The sequence below is a fragment of the Schistocerca gregaria genome, chromosome 4 (assembly GCF_023897955.1).
Source record: "Schistocerca gregaria isolate iqSchGreg1 chromosome 4, iqSchGreg1.2, whole genome shotgun sequence".
Lineage (NCBI taxonomy): Eukaryota > Metazoa > Arthropoda > Insecta > Orthoptera > Acrididae > Schistocerca > Schistocerca gregaria.
In genome coordinates this window covers 739379280-739400303 of record NC_064923.1, presented here as the reverse complement: position 1 = coordinate 739400303, position 21024 = coordinate 739379280, and the positions used below count along the sequence as shown (strand labels likewise).

Genomic DNA, 21024 nt, shown 5'->3' with positions numbered 1-21024 from the left:
TTGTTTCAGTCTCTGCTCAACTCCTGCCTCTGTTTTGCGTCTTTGGACTGTTATAACAGCAGTCTGGTTTCTGTACAAATCGGATATAAAACTCCAGGTACTAAACAAACTGATAACAATCTGAGCGTTTCACACACACTCTTCACGAAAGATCGAGAAGCAGTTCATTTTAATCAACATCATACTCATCATCTTCTGATATTTCTTCTTTGGGCTTTTTGGTAGATTATATGCTGCGCGTGTACGTATTTTAAATTTACCTAAACTCATCGCACTCGTGTTCATGTACTGAGCTTTGTTTATTCTCGGAACATCCTAAAATGCATATATGACCGAATTATCCAATTTTCCGCTATCCGCATAACGATCCACGATACACTTGATAGTGATTTGAAACTCTCTAAATCAGTCAAGTGAATAAATAAATTTAAAAGGGCTTGTTGATGGCTCATTTATTGTCTTCGTAGACCACCATTTTTATAAGGCCTCCTCTGGGCGGAATATAAGCAAGGGATGCTTTCGGCAGGACCAGAACGCACCGGCCGAGGGCAGAGACTGGAGAATATGATTTTTAGGGCCTCGGCCGACATAAATAACTCGGTTTGCTGATTACAGGGCGGGCACGGGCCCGCTGCAATTAAACCGTAAGGCAGAGGCAAACACGCCGTCTAATACCTGTGTTTAGCGCGTCGCCGCTGCCCGCCGGCAAACGGCCACCGCTCAGCGCTTCGCTACTCCCGACCGGCTGTTAAAGGGTTCCGCATCAGAAATTAAACCGTAGGGTAGCATTCCGAAGACTTTCCACCTCCCTGTAAATTACCGTGTCGTATTTCATTCTGCGGATATTGGAAAGGAACTCTAATGGGTTGACTGCTGCTTGTAATTAAATGCTTTGAATTGCACTTTAAGAGTTAGAAATAAACATGAAACATGAAAGTGGCGCCAGAATCGAAACGCCATCCACTAAAAATATTATAAGACTTAATTTCTAAGTGTCAGCTCTGACCTGTCTGCCCTTCACAGTATGATTCGCTGATGCGCTGCCTGGTCGTGCGGTTCTAGGCGCTCCAGTCTGGAGCCGCGCTGCTGCTACGTTCGCAGGTTCGAATCCTGCCTCGGGCATGGATGTGTGTGATGTCCTTAGGTTACTTATGTTTAAGTAGTTCTAAGTTGTAGGGGACTGATGACCACAGCAGTTGAGTCCCATAGTGCTCAGAGCCATTTGAACCTGTATTGTATGAATACATTACCACTGAGTCACAACTGGAAGTTACCTAGGTGTAATAACTTTTAGGGATATGAAACGGGTTGATCACATAGGTTCACTCGCAGGTACAAAATGTGGCACAGTTTACTTCTCCATTGCGAGGTCACCACACAACTAACTCGTGAATCAGTACTGAGAATGTTACGCTCCAGCTGTCGAAATATACTGAACCTCCAAAGAAACTGGTATAGGCGTGCCTATTCAAATACAGATATGTAAATAGGCAGAATACGTCACTGCGGTCGGCAACGCCTACACAAGACAACAAGTTGTAACCATAACACCAGTTCCCTTAAACGACAATCGATGCTAACGTTATAACGTTATGCGAGGAATTTGTAGCTATTTGTGACCGTGAGATAACCTAATGGAAACAGAACAATCAAGATGGGATTCGTTTCCCAAACACTCCAGCAGAGTGTAACTAACAGTAGACAGGTGGGTCAGCAATAGACTTTCTCCCAGCACAAAAGCAACTTATAACATTACATATTAAAACCAGTCGCCAGCCTAATTAGGCATTCTTGCGTCAAGCAAAATGATAAACAGAATTCAGTGCTAAGGCTAACCTAACCTTTCTTGATACACACAAAACTCTTACCTTATATCTGTTCATAATATAACACAGCAACCTTTTTTTTTTTTTTTTTTTTTTTTTTTTTTTTTTTTTGTTGTAATCCTACTTTTGTTCGCTTTCGTTCGTTGCATCTGCTTGGGGCGGACGTCGCTTAAGTTCGTTGTTGATCGATTAACTCTTTTTTTTATTTTATTTATTTATTTATTTTTTATTTTTTTACAGAAGGCAGCTAAACCTCTGACCGAACACGCTGAGCTACCGTGCCGACATCTAATCGTGCAGATAAATGTGCTACCAACAAACAATAGGCAACGAGATAGTAAACAGTAACATATACCTCTCAACAACACGTACCTGAAATGAACTAGGTGTAACAGGTTATAAAACCAATTACCGATACACATGAAACTATTAGCAATACTGAACAGGGAAAAGCTTGAAATAATTGTCAATTTAAATCAGGGGGTTTGCTAATGATCATAGCGCATAAAATCATTGCTTAGTACAGGGTCTCTATGCCTGTGCATTATCCAGCTTGCATTATAATAGATAACACAGTAAATAGTTAATTCTTAAACTCGGCTTGAAGCAACTGAACAGAATGAAAATCTAACTGGGCTGTCGCTGAAGGAGCCTTTGCATTACTTCATTAACTAGTCATGAGGACCTATAAACTTTCATGGTTTGGAGATGCATGCTCTTTAACAAAACTACACCAGTATGTATGAGAAATGGTAAGCATTTTTACCATTAATTATTAATTAATTAACGCACAACAAACTACAATTCTTTAAATAATAAATGTGATTTCATAAACAGTTTTTTGACCTAATGAAACATATAATTAGCTGTGCAACTGACAACACAACGTTAAATTCATATTCAACCACTTTCTCATAATAAATTAGGACACTCGGAATTAAATTCACTAGCACAGGATTCCTGTCCAGATTTGTGATTTGGGACAATCACGGGTGTAAGACAGAGTTTTTAGTAACACCACGATTATTATTAAAATCAATCACATTTCACAAATACCTGGTCCATTTACAGACTGACAAATATAAACAATTTAGTGGAAGGCTGGTGATACTGGTGGCGTAATTTGCAGTGGCTGTTACCATGCCGGCGATGGAGTCATGGCAGTACTATTGGCCTCGCCCTATTACTGACGTTCCTATTGTCGAAATAATATTTTTATAGTGCCAAATGCAGCGTCCGAGGCCCATAAATACTGCACTGAAACTCCAGGAACACTCTTCTGAGTGTAAACAATTTCACTGGCCACCAGACTCCCCAGACATGAATATTATTGAGCATATCTGGGGGCCTTGCAACGTGCAACACAGAAGAGATCTCCACCCCCTGTTACTCTACAGGATTTATGGACAGTCGTGCAGGATTCATGGTGTCAATTCACTCCAGCACTACTTCAGACAGAAGTCGAGTCCATGTCACGTTGTGTTGCGGCTCTTCTGCGTGCTCGCGGGGGCCCTACACTATACTAGGCAGGTGTACCAGGTTTTATGGCTCTTCATTGTATATAACACTCTTTCGAGCGTAACAATCTCAATACGCTATCGTTCATAAGTAGGACACTGGGAAAGCGGTACAATCCTGTGAAAGGATCTGAGCAGGCCTCTCAGGCTGTTTACAAATGATGCTGACGTTTATCGTCTAGTAAAGTCGTGTGGAGATCAGACTGAATTACAAAATGATTTAGAACAATTTAACTACATGGTGCGATAAGTGGCAACTGTCCTTGAACTGTGAAAATCCGTTTCCACAATAAATCGCACAAATCCAAATATTCTCGATTCAACTAGATACGTAGGAATTACAATTATGAACCACTTAAATTTGAACTTTCGCACAGAAAATATAATAGGATAGGCGAACGACGAGTGCGCTTTATTGGCAGAACACTTGTAAAGTGCTACAGATCTCCTAAATGGAATGCCTATAATACGCTGGTCCATGCTATTCTGGAGTGTTGGTGCGTTGTGTGAAATTCTTACCATGACTGACGCAAGACGCTGAATAAATTCAAAGAAGAGAAACTCGTTGTATATGGTCATGGCATTGGGAAGAGAATAAACAAGTTGGGGTGGCAGTCATTAAAACAAAGGCATTTTTCATTGCTGCGAGAACTTTTCATGAAATTTCAGTCACAAACTTTCTCCTCCGAAAGTCTAAAGGTTTTGTCTACTGTCACCTACGTAGGGAAAATGATCATCGTGACAACATGAGATAAATCAGACATCGCAAGGCTTTCATTTTTCCGCTCGCCGTTTGAGAGTCTGTAGATGAACAGTGGCTGAAATTCGATGCACATTACAAAAATATCAACGGGTCTGATGCAGTTTACTGTTAAGTAATTGTAAACGTTGGGTAGTATGGGGCCGAATGAATCATTTCAATTTTTTGGGCCCTCTTGGGGTAACACATATTTTACTATATATCTTAAATTATATTAGTGAATAGATCATAATTATAAGTTTTGTATGTTAAAGGTACGTTGCTTCAAGATCTATTCTTCTTGACTGTTCATAGAAAACTTAAAATGTTGGCCGCGCGGTGTAGCCGAGCGGTCTCAGGCGCCTTGTCACGGTTCGCGCGGCTCCCCTGTCAAAGGTTCGAGTCCTCCCCCGGGCATAGGTGTGTGTGTGCTGTCCTTAGTGCAAGCTTAGGGACCGATGACCTCTGCAGTTTGGTCCCATAAGACCTTACCACCAATTTCCAAAAAAATTAAAATGTTGTAACAATGGAATAATTAAAAAATTTTAGGGCTGTGTAGATCGCAAATAGGGCTACGCGAAGCATTGTAAACTGTCATAAATTTATACACATTACTGAAGATTACACTTTTTAACTACACCAGTAATTGTTACATGCATTTGCCATATAAATGGGGCTGAAAAACTGAAACGTGGCGAGTTCACTCACTCAGTGCAACAGTGTCTTGCTGTCAGAACAAGTACTAAACATTAGAGAAGCGTCTTTGTAATTTTTAATTGGGCATCATTTTCCACGACGAATGGTTCTATTTCATATATATGTTATTATTGTGCTTACTGAGAATCGTTTATTCCACTGTAGTATTTTTATGACTTTATATTTTTTCTAACAGATTAGTGTAGTCAAATGTTTCACATGTTACCATGATAAACGCATGTGAAAGTAAATAATTTTAACAGCTATTTAAATAGTGCAGTAGATCTGTTGTAGCTGCTGTAATTAGTTTCTACTCATGTGATGAGTCCTCAGACAGGTTTGCAGTAGCCGTTCTTCAGGGTGTCGTGTTACCGTATTAGCTGATCTCTTCAGCTCGTTACAGCCGGCAGTCATTTTTAGATGAATGCGAGACTAAGCTTGTCGTGCAGTATTATTCACGTGTATTAACTGTCTTTCGTTTTGACTTGTCGATTATGGTTGTAAGAATAGCGTCAGGTTTTCATCGGAATTTACAGTGCACTGGTTCGCGTATTTACGAGAAGTGTTTACCCACTGGCGAGCTTCGTTGAGAGACCACTGACCCATGCAAGATGGCGTAGGTAAGGTCCAAATGGTTCAAATGGCTCTGAGCACTATGGGACTTAACAACTGAGGTCATCAGTCGCCTAGAACAGAACTACTGAAACCTAACTAACCTAAGGACATCACACACATCCATGCGCGAAGCAGGATTCGAACCTCCGACCGTAGCGGTCGCTCGGTTCCAGACTGCAGCGCCTACAACAGGTCGGCCACACCAGCCGGCGCGAAGGTAGGGGCATGCTACAAAACGAAACTTATCAATACTCATGAGGAGTGTCGTAAGGAAACTATCATACTTATCATATTATCGAAAGAAAGTCACCGATGTTTTAACGTATCGATACGTGAAAAAAAGACTGGAGTAGGTACTCTCTATCAGCTTCGATCTTCCCAAATCTTTTGTAATGTCAATTTATGATATTAGACGTAGTCGTTTTTCACAATCTTTAAATTGAATAGCATTAAATAATGCATTTTTTTTTAATTTCATTACTGGCTACAGTTTTTAAAATTTGGAGCGTGAAACATGAAATGACAGAACAGAGGATGAGAAAAACAGTAGCATAAGAACCAGAAGTAAATAAATTAAATCTTACCTACGTTTTCCATTCTTGTCCCGTCTGGTCACGCAAAATCAATATTTTAACTAGTCGTTTCGCTGATAATCTGTAACGAGACTTAAATAATGTGTTGCTTACCTTTGAAGATTAGTGCTCGGAAGGTAATGACGTCGCTGGAATTTTCAGTACTCGTCGAGCAGTTTTATACAATTGGGGGAATAAACTTCCTCGTATTCGCGTTGCTCTAAGTCTAAAGCATCGTTGGTGAAACTCCGACCCGCGGGCGTACTGCAAAAACGTCAACTAATGTTACGAACTTGTTAAGCGTGCTGTTTTTCTGCTCAGTAAGAAACAAAAATAGTGTCAATATGTGCATAGTTGGAAATGACATTGGTGAATTCGTCTATGAACTAGGTTAAGTTGGCCCGTTACCTCAGAGACAGAGGTTTAGTAGCGCGGCCACTTGGTGGGGGATGGGGGGGAGGGGGATGTTTTATTGTCTTTCAGCGTTGACAACTCACGGACGTGCGAGACTCGTATCCGTCAGCTGCTGTGATGTAAAGTTTATTACAGAAGTAACACAGATTTGTGAGTGCGCATTGCAGAGGTGGTCATCCTCGACGGGATACAGTTTGTAGCACCGGCCGCGGTGGCCGAGCGGTTCTAGGCGCTTCAATCCGGAACAGCGCTGCTGCTACTGTCGCAGGTTCGAATTCTGCCTTGGGCGTGGATGTGTGTGATGTGCTTAGGTTAGTTAGGTTGAAGTAGTTCTGAGTCTAGGGGACTGATGACCTGAGATGTTAAGTCCAGTAGTGCTTAGAGCTATTTGAACGATTTTGAACAGTTTGTAGCAAGGAGTATGGAATTAAATGAAGGCTGTTTTGATGCAACGCAGTGGTTAGAGAAAAATAACATTCAACGCATTTAGTAAACATTTTTTGCATAATGTACAGGGTGTTTCAAAAATGACCGGTATATTTGAAATGGCAATAAAAACTAAACGATCAGCGATAGAAATACACTTTGTTGCAGTATGCTTGGGACAACAGTACATTTTCAGGCGAACAAACTTTCGAAATTACAGTAGTTACAATTTTCAACAACAGATGGCGCTGCAAGTGATGTGAAAGATATAGAAGACAACGCAGTCTGTGGGAGCGCCATTCTGTACGTCATCTTTCTGCTGTAAGTGTGTGCTGTTCACAACGTGCAAGTGTGCTGTGGACAACATGGTTTATTCCTTAGAACAGAGGATTTTTCTGGTGTTGGAATTCCACCGCCTAGAACGCAGTGTTGTTGCAACAAGACGAAGTTTTCAACGGAGATTTAATGTAACCAAAGGACCGAAAATATACAATAAAGGATCTGTTTGAAAAATTTCAACGGACTGTGAACGTGACGGATGAACGTGGTGGAAAGGTAGGGCGACCGCGTACGGCAACCACAGAGGGCAACACGCAGCTAGTGCAGCAGGTGATCCAACAGCGGCCTCGGGTTTCCGTTCGCCGTGTTGCAGCTTCGGTCCAAATAACGCCAACGTCCACGTATCGTCTCATGCGACAGAGTTTACACCTCTATCCATACAAAATTCAAACGTGGCAACCCCTTAGCGCCGCTACCATTGCTGCACGAGAGACATTCGCTAACGATATAGTGCACAGGATTGATGACGGCGATATGCATGTGGGCAGCATTTGGTTTACTGACGAAGCTTATTTTTACCTGGACGGCTTCTTCAATAAACAGAACTGGCGCATATGGGGAACCGAAAAGCCCCATGTTGCAGTCCCATCGTCCCTGCATCCTCAAAAAGTACTGGTCTGGGCCGCCATTTCTTCCAAAGGAATCATTGGCCCATGTTTCAGATCCGAAACGATTACTGCATCACGCTATCTGGACATTCTTCGTCAATTTGTGGCGGTACAAACTGCCTTACACGACACTGCGAACACCTCGTGGTTTATGCAAGATGGTGCCCGGCCACATCGCACGGCCGACGTCTTTAATTTCCCGAATGAATATTTGGATGATCGTGTGATTGCTTTGGGCTATCCGAAACATACAGAAGGCGGCGTGGATTGGCCTCCCTATTCGCCAGACATGAACCCCTGTGACTTCTTTCTGTGGGGACACTTGAAAGACGAGGTGTACGGCCAGAATCCAGAAACAATTGAACAGCTGAAGCAGTACATCTCATCTGCATGTGAAGCCATTCCGCCAGACACGTTGTCAAAGGTTTCGGGTAATTTCATTCAGAGACTACGCCATATTATTGCTACGCATGGTGGATATGTGGAAAATATCGTAGTATAGAGTTTCCCAGACCGCAGCGCCATCTGTTGTTGACAATGGTAACTACTGTAATTTCTAAAGTTTGTCTGCCTGAAAATGTACTGTTGTCCCAAGCATATTGCAACAAACGGTGTATTTCTATCGCTGCTCGTTTAGTTTGTATTGCCATTTCAAATATACCGGTCAGTTTTGAAACACCCTGTATTTAATTATAAGTACAGTTAATATTATTAATCAATTGATCACCCACTCGCACAGACAACACAACACTTCGTCAGAAAATTACAGTGTGGCATCTTTGGGAGTCGATGAGGGGGACTGCATAGAATAGTCGACATGAAGTTTCGTAGCTGGTCCCGACTTTGGTGAGCACCGGCCAGTTTACTACCCCATTAGTATAGCTGGCTGCTGGGAGCTCATAATGTGTGTAGGTTTCCAGTTACTACTGAGATCGGTACATATATGATCGGAGGTGCCGCGCCGCAATGCCAGGATTGGCTCGCGACCAAAAACGTTCCACGACCACTGGTCTAAAGGATTAGCTCACGCTGATTTCGTGAGAATCTTTTCTCCACCATGTTTCAGAAATTCTTCGATATCTTATGACAGGCCATTAGATCACTGTTGTGAAATAAATCGCACTGGAGTCTTGTACGCAATTTATTCAGCGGATTCACATGACTTTTCCTTTAAATGTCTCAACAAACTTAAGCTCTCTGATTCAGTAGTTCTTGCACTAAAACTGTTTTAGTAAAAAAAATAAACAGTAAATTAATAGCGAAAACTGGGGAAATACAAGTGAACGAACTGCGAGCAAAAAGTTACCGAATTCGGGCGAAGTGCCGTAAATGTTTTCGTATAATCGCCCCACAATCTCGCCGCTTTTTCATCTGTTGGCCAGAAGGCGCTTGCACATTCATTTATTGAAAATGTCAGAACTGATTCAAGTGGCCTAAATTTTGGATGAATAATAAAAATGTATTTAATCATTACTATAGGACCATTCGATACGATGCCTACTATAAAATAGGGGAAAGTGTTGCACCTTGAAGAGAGCGTACCCAGAAAGATACGTTGTTTCCCGGTCTGTCTTCAGTCTAGTGATGAAATGTTAGAATCGCATGAAGGCACGTGCTCTAGAGACTGCCACAAGCAGTGTGTGACATTTTCTACAGTTGTTGTTGTTGTTGTCCTTGAGACTTGAGGTTTTATTCTGTGCAGTATTTGAAAAAAAAATTGAACTCTACACGACTCATTGCCGTATATTAAAACTATTTGGGAGGTGTTGTCTATACCTTAATAACAATATTTTATGGTGAGTAAAATTCTGTGTATTATTAAAATTAGTCATATAACGTGTGACTGGTTAAGCCATACTTCGTCGGTCTTGCCTCATCTTTGGAACGAAAGAAGGTCTTCTACCACAGGACACGTGATATTTGCAAAGAAGTTGAGTATGTTTAATGTCTTAACAATCTTATCTTTGTTCAAAATGAAAATTTATGTTACTTTAGAATAGCATCTATTTCAAAATGTATTGAACTTGTAACGGGTTTTTTGTAATATTTATATTTAGTCTGATTACAGTTACCGATTGTTAGTGTGTAATAGGGAAATACTGTACCAGACAGACGATTACTTGCAATACGGATCAGATTTTGTCCATTGCAGCACTAAAAGTTTCAATACAATATTTGTTCCTAGGCACATTACCATGTGGTAGTTTGGAACATTTTTTTAAGTTGGAAAAACCTTTGTACACTTGCTGAATAATATTAAAAAAGTGATCACATATATGTTTACGGCAAGCAGATGCCATCTTCAAACGTACCCAATCTATTAAATGAGTTCATGATATTCAAAGTGTCTGACTATATTTCGACATTGGCCTGTTGCAAAAATGAAAGTGTCTGTGTGAATGTTCCACATCCCCTCGTAAACCACTACTGGATCGATTTCAACCATTCCTGATACACCTATCGCTTCCTGTTAGGCAACAATCGCTGTGCTACTGAGAACAACCTGCCTCTCATAGTTCAGGAGATATGACGTCATTAAGAATGAGACAAGTGAAAAATTGGCGCATTCTGCATGACCTTTAAATTAATTACTTCTGTGCCACTAATTCTATCAGCATAAATTTAGCAGACACATTCAGATACGCCACTAAATGCACCTAAAAAAATTTGTCGTTGTATGACAGTTGGATCAAGAGATACGACGTCATAAACACTGAGAAGTGTCAAAAAATGCCACATCATGCATGAAGTTTTAATATATTTGTCCTTCACTACTAAGACACTCCTATATTCGAGTCAGCATAAGGGGACTGATCCTGAATACCAGGAGAAACCTTGAAAAGTTGTCAGTTTTCGAAACAGTGTAGCTAAAAGAACAAGATTTGTAAGCTCATATAATGCTCACGATTTTTTAAGACATCTTTTGGGAAATTTTTATGTATGAACCTCAGCTTTGCCTGTTTGAGTTTTTTGAGAGTCTCACAGTACCTGTCAGCGTTAATTGTGGTCGCAACGATTCAGCTCGACGACGAGGTGAAAGAAGAGGTTCATAACTTTCTGAACAGCATGGCGGCGAGCTGGTATGACATCGACATACAAAAACTGCCGCAGCGTCTACAAAAATGCATCGACAGAAATGGTGATTACGTCGAAAAATAGCTAAATGTTCAACCTGTAAACTGATGTAAGCCATTGTACAAGTAAACAGGTCCATGTACTTATAAAAAAATTGACCCTACTTTTGGAATTACCCTCGTATGTGCGAAAACAGCAGTGAGAAAGTACCACCTAGAGGAGATGCGGCAAGTCTTAGACACCGCATGCACATGCTTACCATCTAATAGGTCATGCCACATGGTAATAGCTACATTATTGTTTCAGTAATGCGTATCAATTCTTGTGATATGTGTTTATGCCTCGTTTGTGCTGCAGCTGTTGTTAAAATACCACTGCCATCTTTTCCTCATTTTCTGTAATAACGTGATTTCTTAAGGCTTTTCAAAGCTTACGAATAAAAATTGCTCGTTGTAAAAAAGTTTATTTAAAAACGAAAAGTCTTAGTACTGCAGCTACGGCAAATAAATTACTGGACATTAAAATTGCTATACCAAGAACAAATGCAGATGATAAACGGGTATTCATTGGACAATTATATTATACTAGCACTGAGATGTGGTTACATTTTCATGCAATTTGGGTGCATAGATCCTGAGATATCAGCACCCACAACAACCACCTCTGGCCGTAATAACGGCCTTGATACGCCTGGGCATTGAGTGAAACAGAGCTTGGATGGCGACTACAGGTACAGCTGGCTATGCAGCTTCAACACGATACCACAGTTGATCAAGAGTATGAGTGGCGTATTGTGACGAGCCAGTTGCTCGGGCACCATTGACCAGACGTTTTCAGTTGGTGAGAGATCTGGAGAATGTGCTGGCCAGGGCAACAGTCGAACATTTTCTGTATCCAGAAAGGCCCGTACACGACCTGCAACATGCGGCTGTGCACTATCCCGCTGAAATGTAGGGTTTCGCAGGGATCGAATGTAGGGTAGAGCCACGGGTGGTAACACATCTGAAATGTAACGTCCACTGTTCAAAGCGCCGTCAATGCGACCAAGAGGTGAACGAGACCTGTAACCAACCGCACCCCATATCATCACGCCGGGTGATACGCCAACATGGCGATGACGAATACACGCTTCCAATGTGCGTTCACAGCGATGTCGCCAAACACGGATGCGACCATCATGATGCTGTAAACAGAATCTGCATTCATCCGAAAAAATGACGTTTTGCCATTCATGCACCTAGGTTCGTCTTTGAGTACACCATCGCAGGCGCTCCTGTCTGTGATGCATCGTCAAGGTTAACCGCAGACACGGTCTCCGAGCTGAGAGTCCATGCTGCTGCAAACGTCGTCGAACTGTTCATGCAGATGGTTGTTGTCTTGCAAACGTCCCTATCTGTTGACTCAGGGATCGAGACGTGGCTGCACGATACGTTACAGCCATGTGGATAAAATGTCTGTCATCTACACTGCTAGTGGGATCCAGCACGGCGTTCCGTATTACCCTCCTGAACCCACCGGTTCCATATTCTGCTAACAGTCATTTGATCTCGACCAACACGGACAGCAATGTCGCGGTACGATAAACCGCAATCACGATAGGCTACAATCCGACCTTTATCAAAGTAGCAAACGCAATGGTACGCATTTCTCCTCCTTAACGAGGCATCACAACAACGTTTCACCAGGCAACGCCTGTCAACTGCTGTTTGTGTATGAGAAATCGGTTGGAAACTTTCCTCATGTCAGGACGCTGTAGGTGTCGTCACCGGCGCCTACCTTGTGTAAATGCTCTGAAAAGCTAATCATTTGCATATCACAGCTGTCGGTTAAATTTCGCGTCTGTAGCACGTCATCTTCGTGGTGTAGCAATTTTAATGGCGAGTTGAGTAGCTACATTACTGTTTCAGCAATGCTTATCAATTCTTTACGACATGTGTTTATGACACGTTTCTGTCGCTGCTGTTGTTGGAATAGCACTGCCATCTTTTCCTCATTTTCTGTAATAACGCAATTTCTTGAGGCTCTGCAAAGTTTACGAATAAAAATTTTTCGTTCTAAACAGTGTATTAAAAAATGAAAAATCTTAGTACTGCTGCTACGGCTAATAGATATTTTTGTTTTTCTATCCGGTTATTAGTAAGAGTTTAGAACACCTGTAACAACCTTGAGCAAACAAATGCCGGTCGGTTTTTCCCGTCCTTAGGTCAGGCGGCCGTGCTGCCCGAGCCGGCGCAGCGCAGCCCGTGGCGCGCATCGGTGTGGCGTGGAGCTGCAGTCAGCGGCGAGGCAGCGCAGCGGACGGGCCCCGAGGCCGCGGGCGGGCTATTCAATTCCCGCGCCGAGGCGGGCTTCGTTAGGCGGCGTGATGTATGTGACCGGCGCGATTGCTTTCCTCGCTTTCCACGGCTCGGCGCGGGCCGTGGTGGTGGGGGGGGGGGGGGGGGGGGAGGTACCTGCCGTGATACATGGCCGCGGCTGCCGTCGCCGCCCCACTCCAGAGAGCCCCGACGTCACCAGCTGCGGAGTGTCCTTGTGGGACAGCAGTGCCCAGTTGGTGACAGGAGGCTTTCATCGTTCGACAAACTTCTCTTAGACACCGCCTCATGTCTTAAAGTGACAAACACATCATTGCGCCTCTACTACTGCAAGAAGTCCACAGTAAGTAGAGACTGTGACGGTACAAACCCCCCGTTACTAATTTCTAGTATGCAAGGATTGCTTCGTGGAGAGCGAGCGCGCTACACCTCGTGCGATTCGCGGAATCGCGTGGCGCGCCAGCGCGAGATATGCAACTGTCGGTGGGACGCCTCCATCTCCACGTGGCCCTCAGCTTGGGGCATTGTTTGGTGTTTCGCGCATTAGACGAAAACTATGAAGCTTACGTTGGAGACCGATGCGCCAGTGGATTGTGGCCAGCCATATACACCTTCTGATAGATCGGTCTTTATTTCAAGTCACCAGACGCAAAAATTATAGTAACCTCAAAATCGGTTAATATGACGAATACTGAAAGATAAATAAAACTAGTAAATAATAACTTACAACGATGAGCGAGCACTGATTAAAAACTTTTCGTCATAGCGGATCGAGTGCCGTAGTCATATGATTCATAAATAATTAAGCCCGTAAAGTGCTATAAACAAAGATTGATGAAAAATTATTTATAAAATACAATAGAAAATTCCTGACGTAAAGAACAGCACTATTAATGTTTTGGGTGGCATGACACGTATTTTAAACTAGTTAAGCTACACTATACACTTAACTTGCAATAGTTTTCATTGTTTCGAAATTATTACTAACATTTATCGCCCATAATTAATTAATTATTATAGATATGAGCATTTTCAGAAGCGCAATGTGTAGATCGCTATAGATTATGTCTAAAAACGGTGCTATATGCAGTTCTATGTATAAACTTTGCAACACAGAAATCAACAAGCAAATTTGCGCTAACTGGTGAAATTTTGCGAAAACTAAAACTTTATTTACGGGCGATACGATTATCCTAGAAATTAATGTAACATATTGCTGTGGTCTTCAGTCCTGAGACTGGTTTGGTGCAGCTCTCCATGCTACTCTATCCTGTGCAAGCTTCTTCATCTCCCAGTACCTACTGCAGCCTACATCCTTCTGAATCTGCTTAGTGTACTCATCTCTTGTTCTCCCTCTACGATTTTTACCCTCCACACTGCCCTCCAATACTAAATTGGTGATCCCTCGATGTCTCAGAACATGTCCTACCAACCGATCCCTCCTTCTACTCAAGTTGTACCACAAGCTCCTCTTCTCCCCAATTATATTCAATACCTCCTCATTAGTTATGTGATCTACCCACCTAATCTTCAGCATTCTTCTGTAGCACCACATTTCGTAACCTTCTATTCTTCTTGTCTAAACTATTTATCGTCCACGTTTCACTTCCATACATGGCTACACGCCATACAAATACTTTCATAAACGACTTCCTGACATTTAAATCTACACTCGAGGTTAACAAATTTCTCTTCTTCAGAAACGCTTTCCTTGCCATTGCCAATCTACATTTTATATCCTCTCTACTTCGACCATCATCAGTTATTTTGCTCCCCAAATAGCAAAACTCCTTTACTACTTCAAATGTCTCATTTCCTAATCTAATTCCCTCAGCATCAGCCGACTTAATTCGACTACATTCCATTATCCTCGTTTTGCTTTTGTTGATGTTCATCTTATACTGTCCTTTCAAGACACTATCCATTCCGTTCAACTGCTCTTCAAAGTCCTTTGCTGTTTCTGACAGACTTACAATGTCATCGGCGAACCTCAAAGTTTTTATTTCTTCTCTATACATTTTAATACCTACTCCGAATTTTTCTTTTGTTTCCTTTACTGCTTGCTCAATATACAGATTGAATAGCATCGGGGAGAGGCTACAACCCTGCCTCACTCCCTTCCCAACCACTGCTTCCCTTTCATACCCCTCGACTCTCATAACTGCCATCTCCTTTCTGCACAAATTGTAAATAGCCTTTCGCTCACTGTATTTTATCCCTGTCACCTTCACAATTTGAAAGAGAGTATTCCAATGAACATTGTCAAAATCTTTCCGTAAGTCTACAAATGCTAGAAACGTAGGTTTGCCTTTCCTTAATCTTTCTTCTAAGATAAGTCGTAGGGTCAGTATTGCCTCACGTGTTCCAACATTTCTACGGAATTCAAACTGATCTTCCCGGGGTCGGCTTCTACCAGTTTTTCCATTCGTCTGTAAAGAATTCGCGTAAGTATTTTGGAGCTGTGACTTATTAAACTGATAGTTCGGTAATTTTGACATCTATCAACAACTGCTTTCTTTGGGATTGGAATTATTATATTCTTCTTGAAGTCTGAGGGTATTTCACCTCCTCATACATCACGATGGTAGAGTTTTGTCAGGACTGGCTCTCCCAAGGCTCTCAGATGCCCACATACGGTGTGCTTAAAACCGCGTGGCAGAAACTTTATGGCTTCGCTCTCAAAACCGTTCAAATAGTTCATTTTGAATCTCACCTGAATAGGCGGTGCGTGGGGCTGCTCCTGTGAAATCCTTCTGAAATATAGGTCGAGAATGAAGGAAGCGATTAGGAGCAGGAGAGGTGAACCACTTCGGTACTGCACGTAACATTAACACTTTTAATAGAGTCAAAAACATAAGTAAATATCAAATGCTTACATAATTTTGGCTAGAATGAGCACGTAGGTGTGAAGTCATAGTCCATGTCCAATCCTGTGAAGTTAGGACGTCTGTTCTGTATGAACTCAAAAGTAACAAATACTCATTAATGTCCAAACTTTAACTGAACGTAAGTCTCAATAGCAAGCTTGCCCACTCGGTACTAAAAGCGATATTTCCAGGCCGTCTGCTCTTGATGAAATGGGTCGAAATCAAGATGGCACTCCCTGAGCTGCACAGCGTCGGCCAGAGGGCGCTGTGGTCAGCGTAGTTAGTTTTCTCCCGTAGTGCCAACTTACAAGAACGTGCACCTGTGTTCTTTCTTTCGCTTACGCCATGGTCTCGTAGCGATCGCTGGGTCGGCGTGGTTACAACGGGTTTGGCAATGTTAGTTTCAGGGGTGACCAGTTGCCCTTCCTGCCGCCATCCTGTACCCCGAGGGAAGGAATCAGTGTACTCCAGCTGTCTGCACGTAGTGTAGATAGTTAAATAGTGCGGATGTGTTTCAAATGTCTGCGAAGTGTGTAACTGAGGCGAAACGTGGGGACCAGCCCGGTATTCACCTAGCAGGATGTGGAAAACCGCCTAAAAACCATATCCAGGCTGGCCGGCACATCGGCCCTCGTCTTTAATCCGCCGGGCGGCTTCGATCCGGGGCCGGCGCGCCTACCCGAGTCCAGGAAGCAGCGCGTTAGCGCTCTCGGCTACCCAGGCGGGTCAGCGTGCACTAACATTGTGTCATCGTAACTATCGACGCCACAGTTCATATGCAAATCTTCCCATAAAGTACGTTGCGAAGATAGAATCTTAATAATTATTCCGAGATGGGAAATATCACAAAACTAAAGTTATTATTACGAGAGTCGGTCAATAAGAAATTTAACACATATTCTCGGCAATTTTAGTTGAAAAAGTTCGGAATTTTTTTATGGACGCCTTAGAATATTCACGTTTCGGTCTCTATAGTTTCAGGAATTTCCGATAGGTGCCGGCTTTATATGTAGCCTTCAAAATGCCGTCTGTAACGAAGGTGCGTTCCAAGCAGGGAGCTGTAATTGAGTCTCTTTTGGCAGAAAACAAGAACATCCCATACATTTGTAGGCGGATACATAGTGTCTACATAGATCTGGCATTGAACAAAAGCATGGTGAGTCGTTGGGCAAGTCGTCTGTCGTCAACGCATCAAAGTCGAGCAAAACAGTACGATCTCCCGCGTGCACAAAGCTGTGACTCGTGCAGCCTGACTACACTCATACAACTCTTACGGGTCGTTGAACGTATACCACATGGCTTCAACATAAACAAAGCTACAGGGGCGGTGTTCCTGGACATCGAAATGGCTTTCGACCGTCTATGGCACAACAGCCTCATTCGCAAACTCAGCGACGAGGGGTTCCGCGACGGGCTGGTGCCCCTAATACACTCATACCTCACAGACATGAATTTAAACACTGACGTGCACGGAAAACAGTCAACACGACACGGTATACACGCGGGAGTACCCCAGGGAAGCATCCTAGGGCTCCTACTGTTCAACCTCTACATAAAAGATCTCCCAACCACATACACCACAACGATGGCATTCTACGTGGATGGCACAGCCATTCTCGCGCAAGATTGGAAACCATCAAACATTACGTCACGCCTACAGACTGCACTCACTCAGAGTGGCTGAGCCTTGGTTGGAGAAATGGCGTGTCAGAGTAAACGTCGACAAGTGCGAAGCCGTTCTGTTCACTAGAAGACCGAAGCAACTGTGCAAACACCGTTACTGCAGACCAATAACTGTACATGCACGCCCAATTCGTCTCCGTCAGTAAGTCAAATACCTCGGTGTCTGGCTGGACCGGAAATTACTCTGGGGAGACCACATAAAACACATGACCAACCGAGCTAGCGCGAGGCTCAGACAGCTCTACCCTATGCTCCACAGGCGTAGCACACTGAACAGGGGGGTGTCGAGGTCCATGTACCTGACACTTATACGACCCCTGCTGACGTACGCAGCCCCTGTCTGGGGATACGCTGCGCCTACACGCCTGCGCCGTCTGCAGCTCATACAAAACAAAGTACTCAAAAACATAAGCAATGCTCCACGATACACACGCATCGCGGACCTTCACCGGGAATACCGACTTGAGACTCTCACGGAGATAATCCACAAACTCACCACAAGACTAAACAGAAACTCCATACATTTGTAGGACCCCGTTTATTCTGAATCTGGGGAACTACGACGACAACCATAGATGGAAACATAAAAGACCAAAAGACATACTTGTAAGGAGCTAACATCTGTGGCCAAGCACACGCAAACACAACGGTACAGGTGAGCCCCTGTTAATCAGACGCCATTACTGGGTATCCAGCTGGAATACACTGCCGAATAACTGGCACCACGCAGGGAAGCCGTACTGTACACTGCATGCAGACAGGCTCCATAATCCCCCACACAGTGAGGTGATCTATGACCGATCTCCCACTACTGTATAACGATCTTGATTGTTCCAGGAATGTAGCGACTGCAGCAACTGGGATACATCGCCATCGCTTACCACGGTAATGATGCATGATACCCATACTAACAAATCTAACCTTGCATGAACTATCGCAGCTAGTAAGCCACTACTGCTCTTACTATCCATCCCACTGACGCAGAGGTTTTTTCCCACGGCACGAGCCTTGGCACTTTCTTCCCTCTGCTCTTCAATTCGCTACCCTCACTCGCGTTTCGTCCACTATCACCTGATAGACCGTGTTAATGCGTAGTCTTACTCAGACGCACGGATAACATCACAGCCCAGCATCCTGTGATCCACCTGTAGAACTTTTGGTTTGGTCACCACGTTGGTGCGGGCGTGGAGGGGCCCCATCTCTTATTATTATTTTTTTTTTTTTTAAAAAGAGAACCTCTTACGAGGTGAACTACGGATTACTTTCAAATACATCTGGACGTCTTTGTTGCTAGTGCTGACAAACTCTTTCACCAGTTGGAGTCTTCAAAGGTGTGTGGCCACTGGCTTCCTCGCCGCCTAATAAAACACAATGAGCAACGAATGGCCTTCTGTACGGATTGCCTGCGCGTTACGAGACTGATCTTAACAATTTTTTTTCCGAACATCGTCACGGCTGAGGAAACAAGAGTTCATCTGTTCCAGGGAAACAAAACAGCAGTGCATGGACTGGTGCCTCGCCACCTCTCCTCAGAGGAAGAACTTTAAAGCCGCACGCCCAGCCGGTAATGTCATGGAAAAGATCTTCCGGGATTCTGAAGGGGTTTTCGGCTTCATGTGCTCCCCCATGGTGCAACGATCAACTCTCAAGTTGATTGTACACGCATAAAAAAAAGTTTTGAATCACCTCATTCCCCAGAACTCCTCAAGAGAAACGTTGACTGTGGATACTGTATCACAGACACAGTCCCTTTGACTGTTCAGAGATGTCACTAAACCCACCCAAATATGTAAACAACCATGCATGCGCAGCACCTATTAGACGGAGGTGATCGGACAGCCGATCAGTTCCAGTAATTCCACCAGGAAGGAGGTGCACGGCTCGTGTTGTCATTCATGCCTAGACCGTCAATACCGCTATTCGAACGCATCCGCATTGTTTCCTTGAGCCAGGAAGGGCTCTCAACAAGGGAAGTGTCCAGGGGTCTCGGAGTGAACCCAAGCGATGTTTTTCGGACCTGGAGGAGATACAGAGAGACAGGAACTGTCCATGACATGCCTCGATCATGTCGCCCAAGGGCTACTACTATAATGGATGACCGCTACCTACGGATGATGTTTCGGAGGAACCCTGACAGCAACGCCACCATGTCGAATAATAGTTTTCGTGCAGCTACAGGACGTCGTGTTACGACTCAAACTGTGCGCAATAGGCTGTATGATGCGCACCTTCACTCCCGACATCCATGGCGAGGTCCATCTTTGCAACCACGATACCATGCAGAGCGATGTGGATGGACCTATCAACATGCCGAATGGACCGCTCAGGATTGGCATCACGTTCTCTTCACAGATGAGTGCCGCATATGCCTTCAACCAGATAATCGTTGGAGACGTGATTGGAGGCATCTCGGTACACTGTCCAATGAGTGCAGCAAGGTGGAGGTTCCCTGCTGTTTTGAAGTGGCATTATCTGGGGCCGACGTACGCCGCTGGTGGTCATGGAGGGCGGCGTAACAGCTGTACGATACGTGAATGCCTTCCGCCGACCGATAGTGCAACCATATCGGCAGCATATTGGCATGGACGACAATTCGCGCCCCCATCGTGCAGATCTTGTGAATGACTTCCTACAGGACAGCAACATTGCTCGTCTAGAGTCGCCAACATGTTCTCTAGAAATGAACCCTATCGAACATGCCTCGATAGAGTAGATAGGGCTGTTTCTGGGCGACGTGACCCACCGACCTATCCTCAGTGTGCTTGTCGGCACAAAAACGCAAACGCTCTTCTCCATGACAACGCAAGGCCTCACACAAGTCGCTGCACCCGAGAGGAGCTCAAAAAACTTCAGTGGATTGTTCTTGCTCATTTACCATATAGCGTGGATCTCGCATCTTTCGACTTCCGTCTGTTTGTCCCAATGAAGAATGCACTCCGCGGGAAGCAGTACTTGGAGGATGGGTCGGTTATTGACTGCGGGTATGCACAATGAACGGATATTATGTTGAAAAATAGGGTTTTGTAGTCAGAAGAGGGGAGAAAAATAGGCGTGCGTAGCCTGAAGAGTGGAGAGTTATACAGTATATTCGAATCATGAATAAACCCAACTTGCTTCGGAAGAAAGAAGAATCTTCCACTACTTATTGAACGCCCCTTGTAGATTCAAACAAAACTTCCCTCTTAACCGGAATATGAGCTGTTATCTTAGATTTTTTCGTTATGATGAAACTAGGAGCTAAAAATCGCTTTAGGAGAACGATAAGTTGGGTGATGGTTGACCGCGTTAACATGTAGCGCAATGAGGTGAAATATGTCGCACTGGCCAGCAAA

At 43.7% G+C, this 21024-nt stretch overlaps 1 protein-coding gene across 1 annotated transcript in view; it reads left to right on the top strand.

The window, feature by feature from the left end:
• The window catches only part of LOC126267897 (SKI/DACH domain-containing protein 1-like), a 130482-nt gene that overhangs the window by 6703 nt on the left and 102755 nt on the right, over window positions 1–21024 (top strand). The window contains exon 2 of the mRNA XM_049973208.1: window positions 13031–13194. Coding sequence (XP_049829165.1) covers window positions 13031–13194 — 164 coding nt within the window. The remainder of the gene's footprint in view (window positions 1–13030; window positions 13195–21024) is intronic.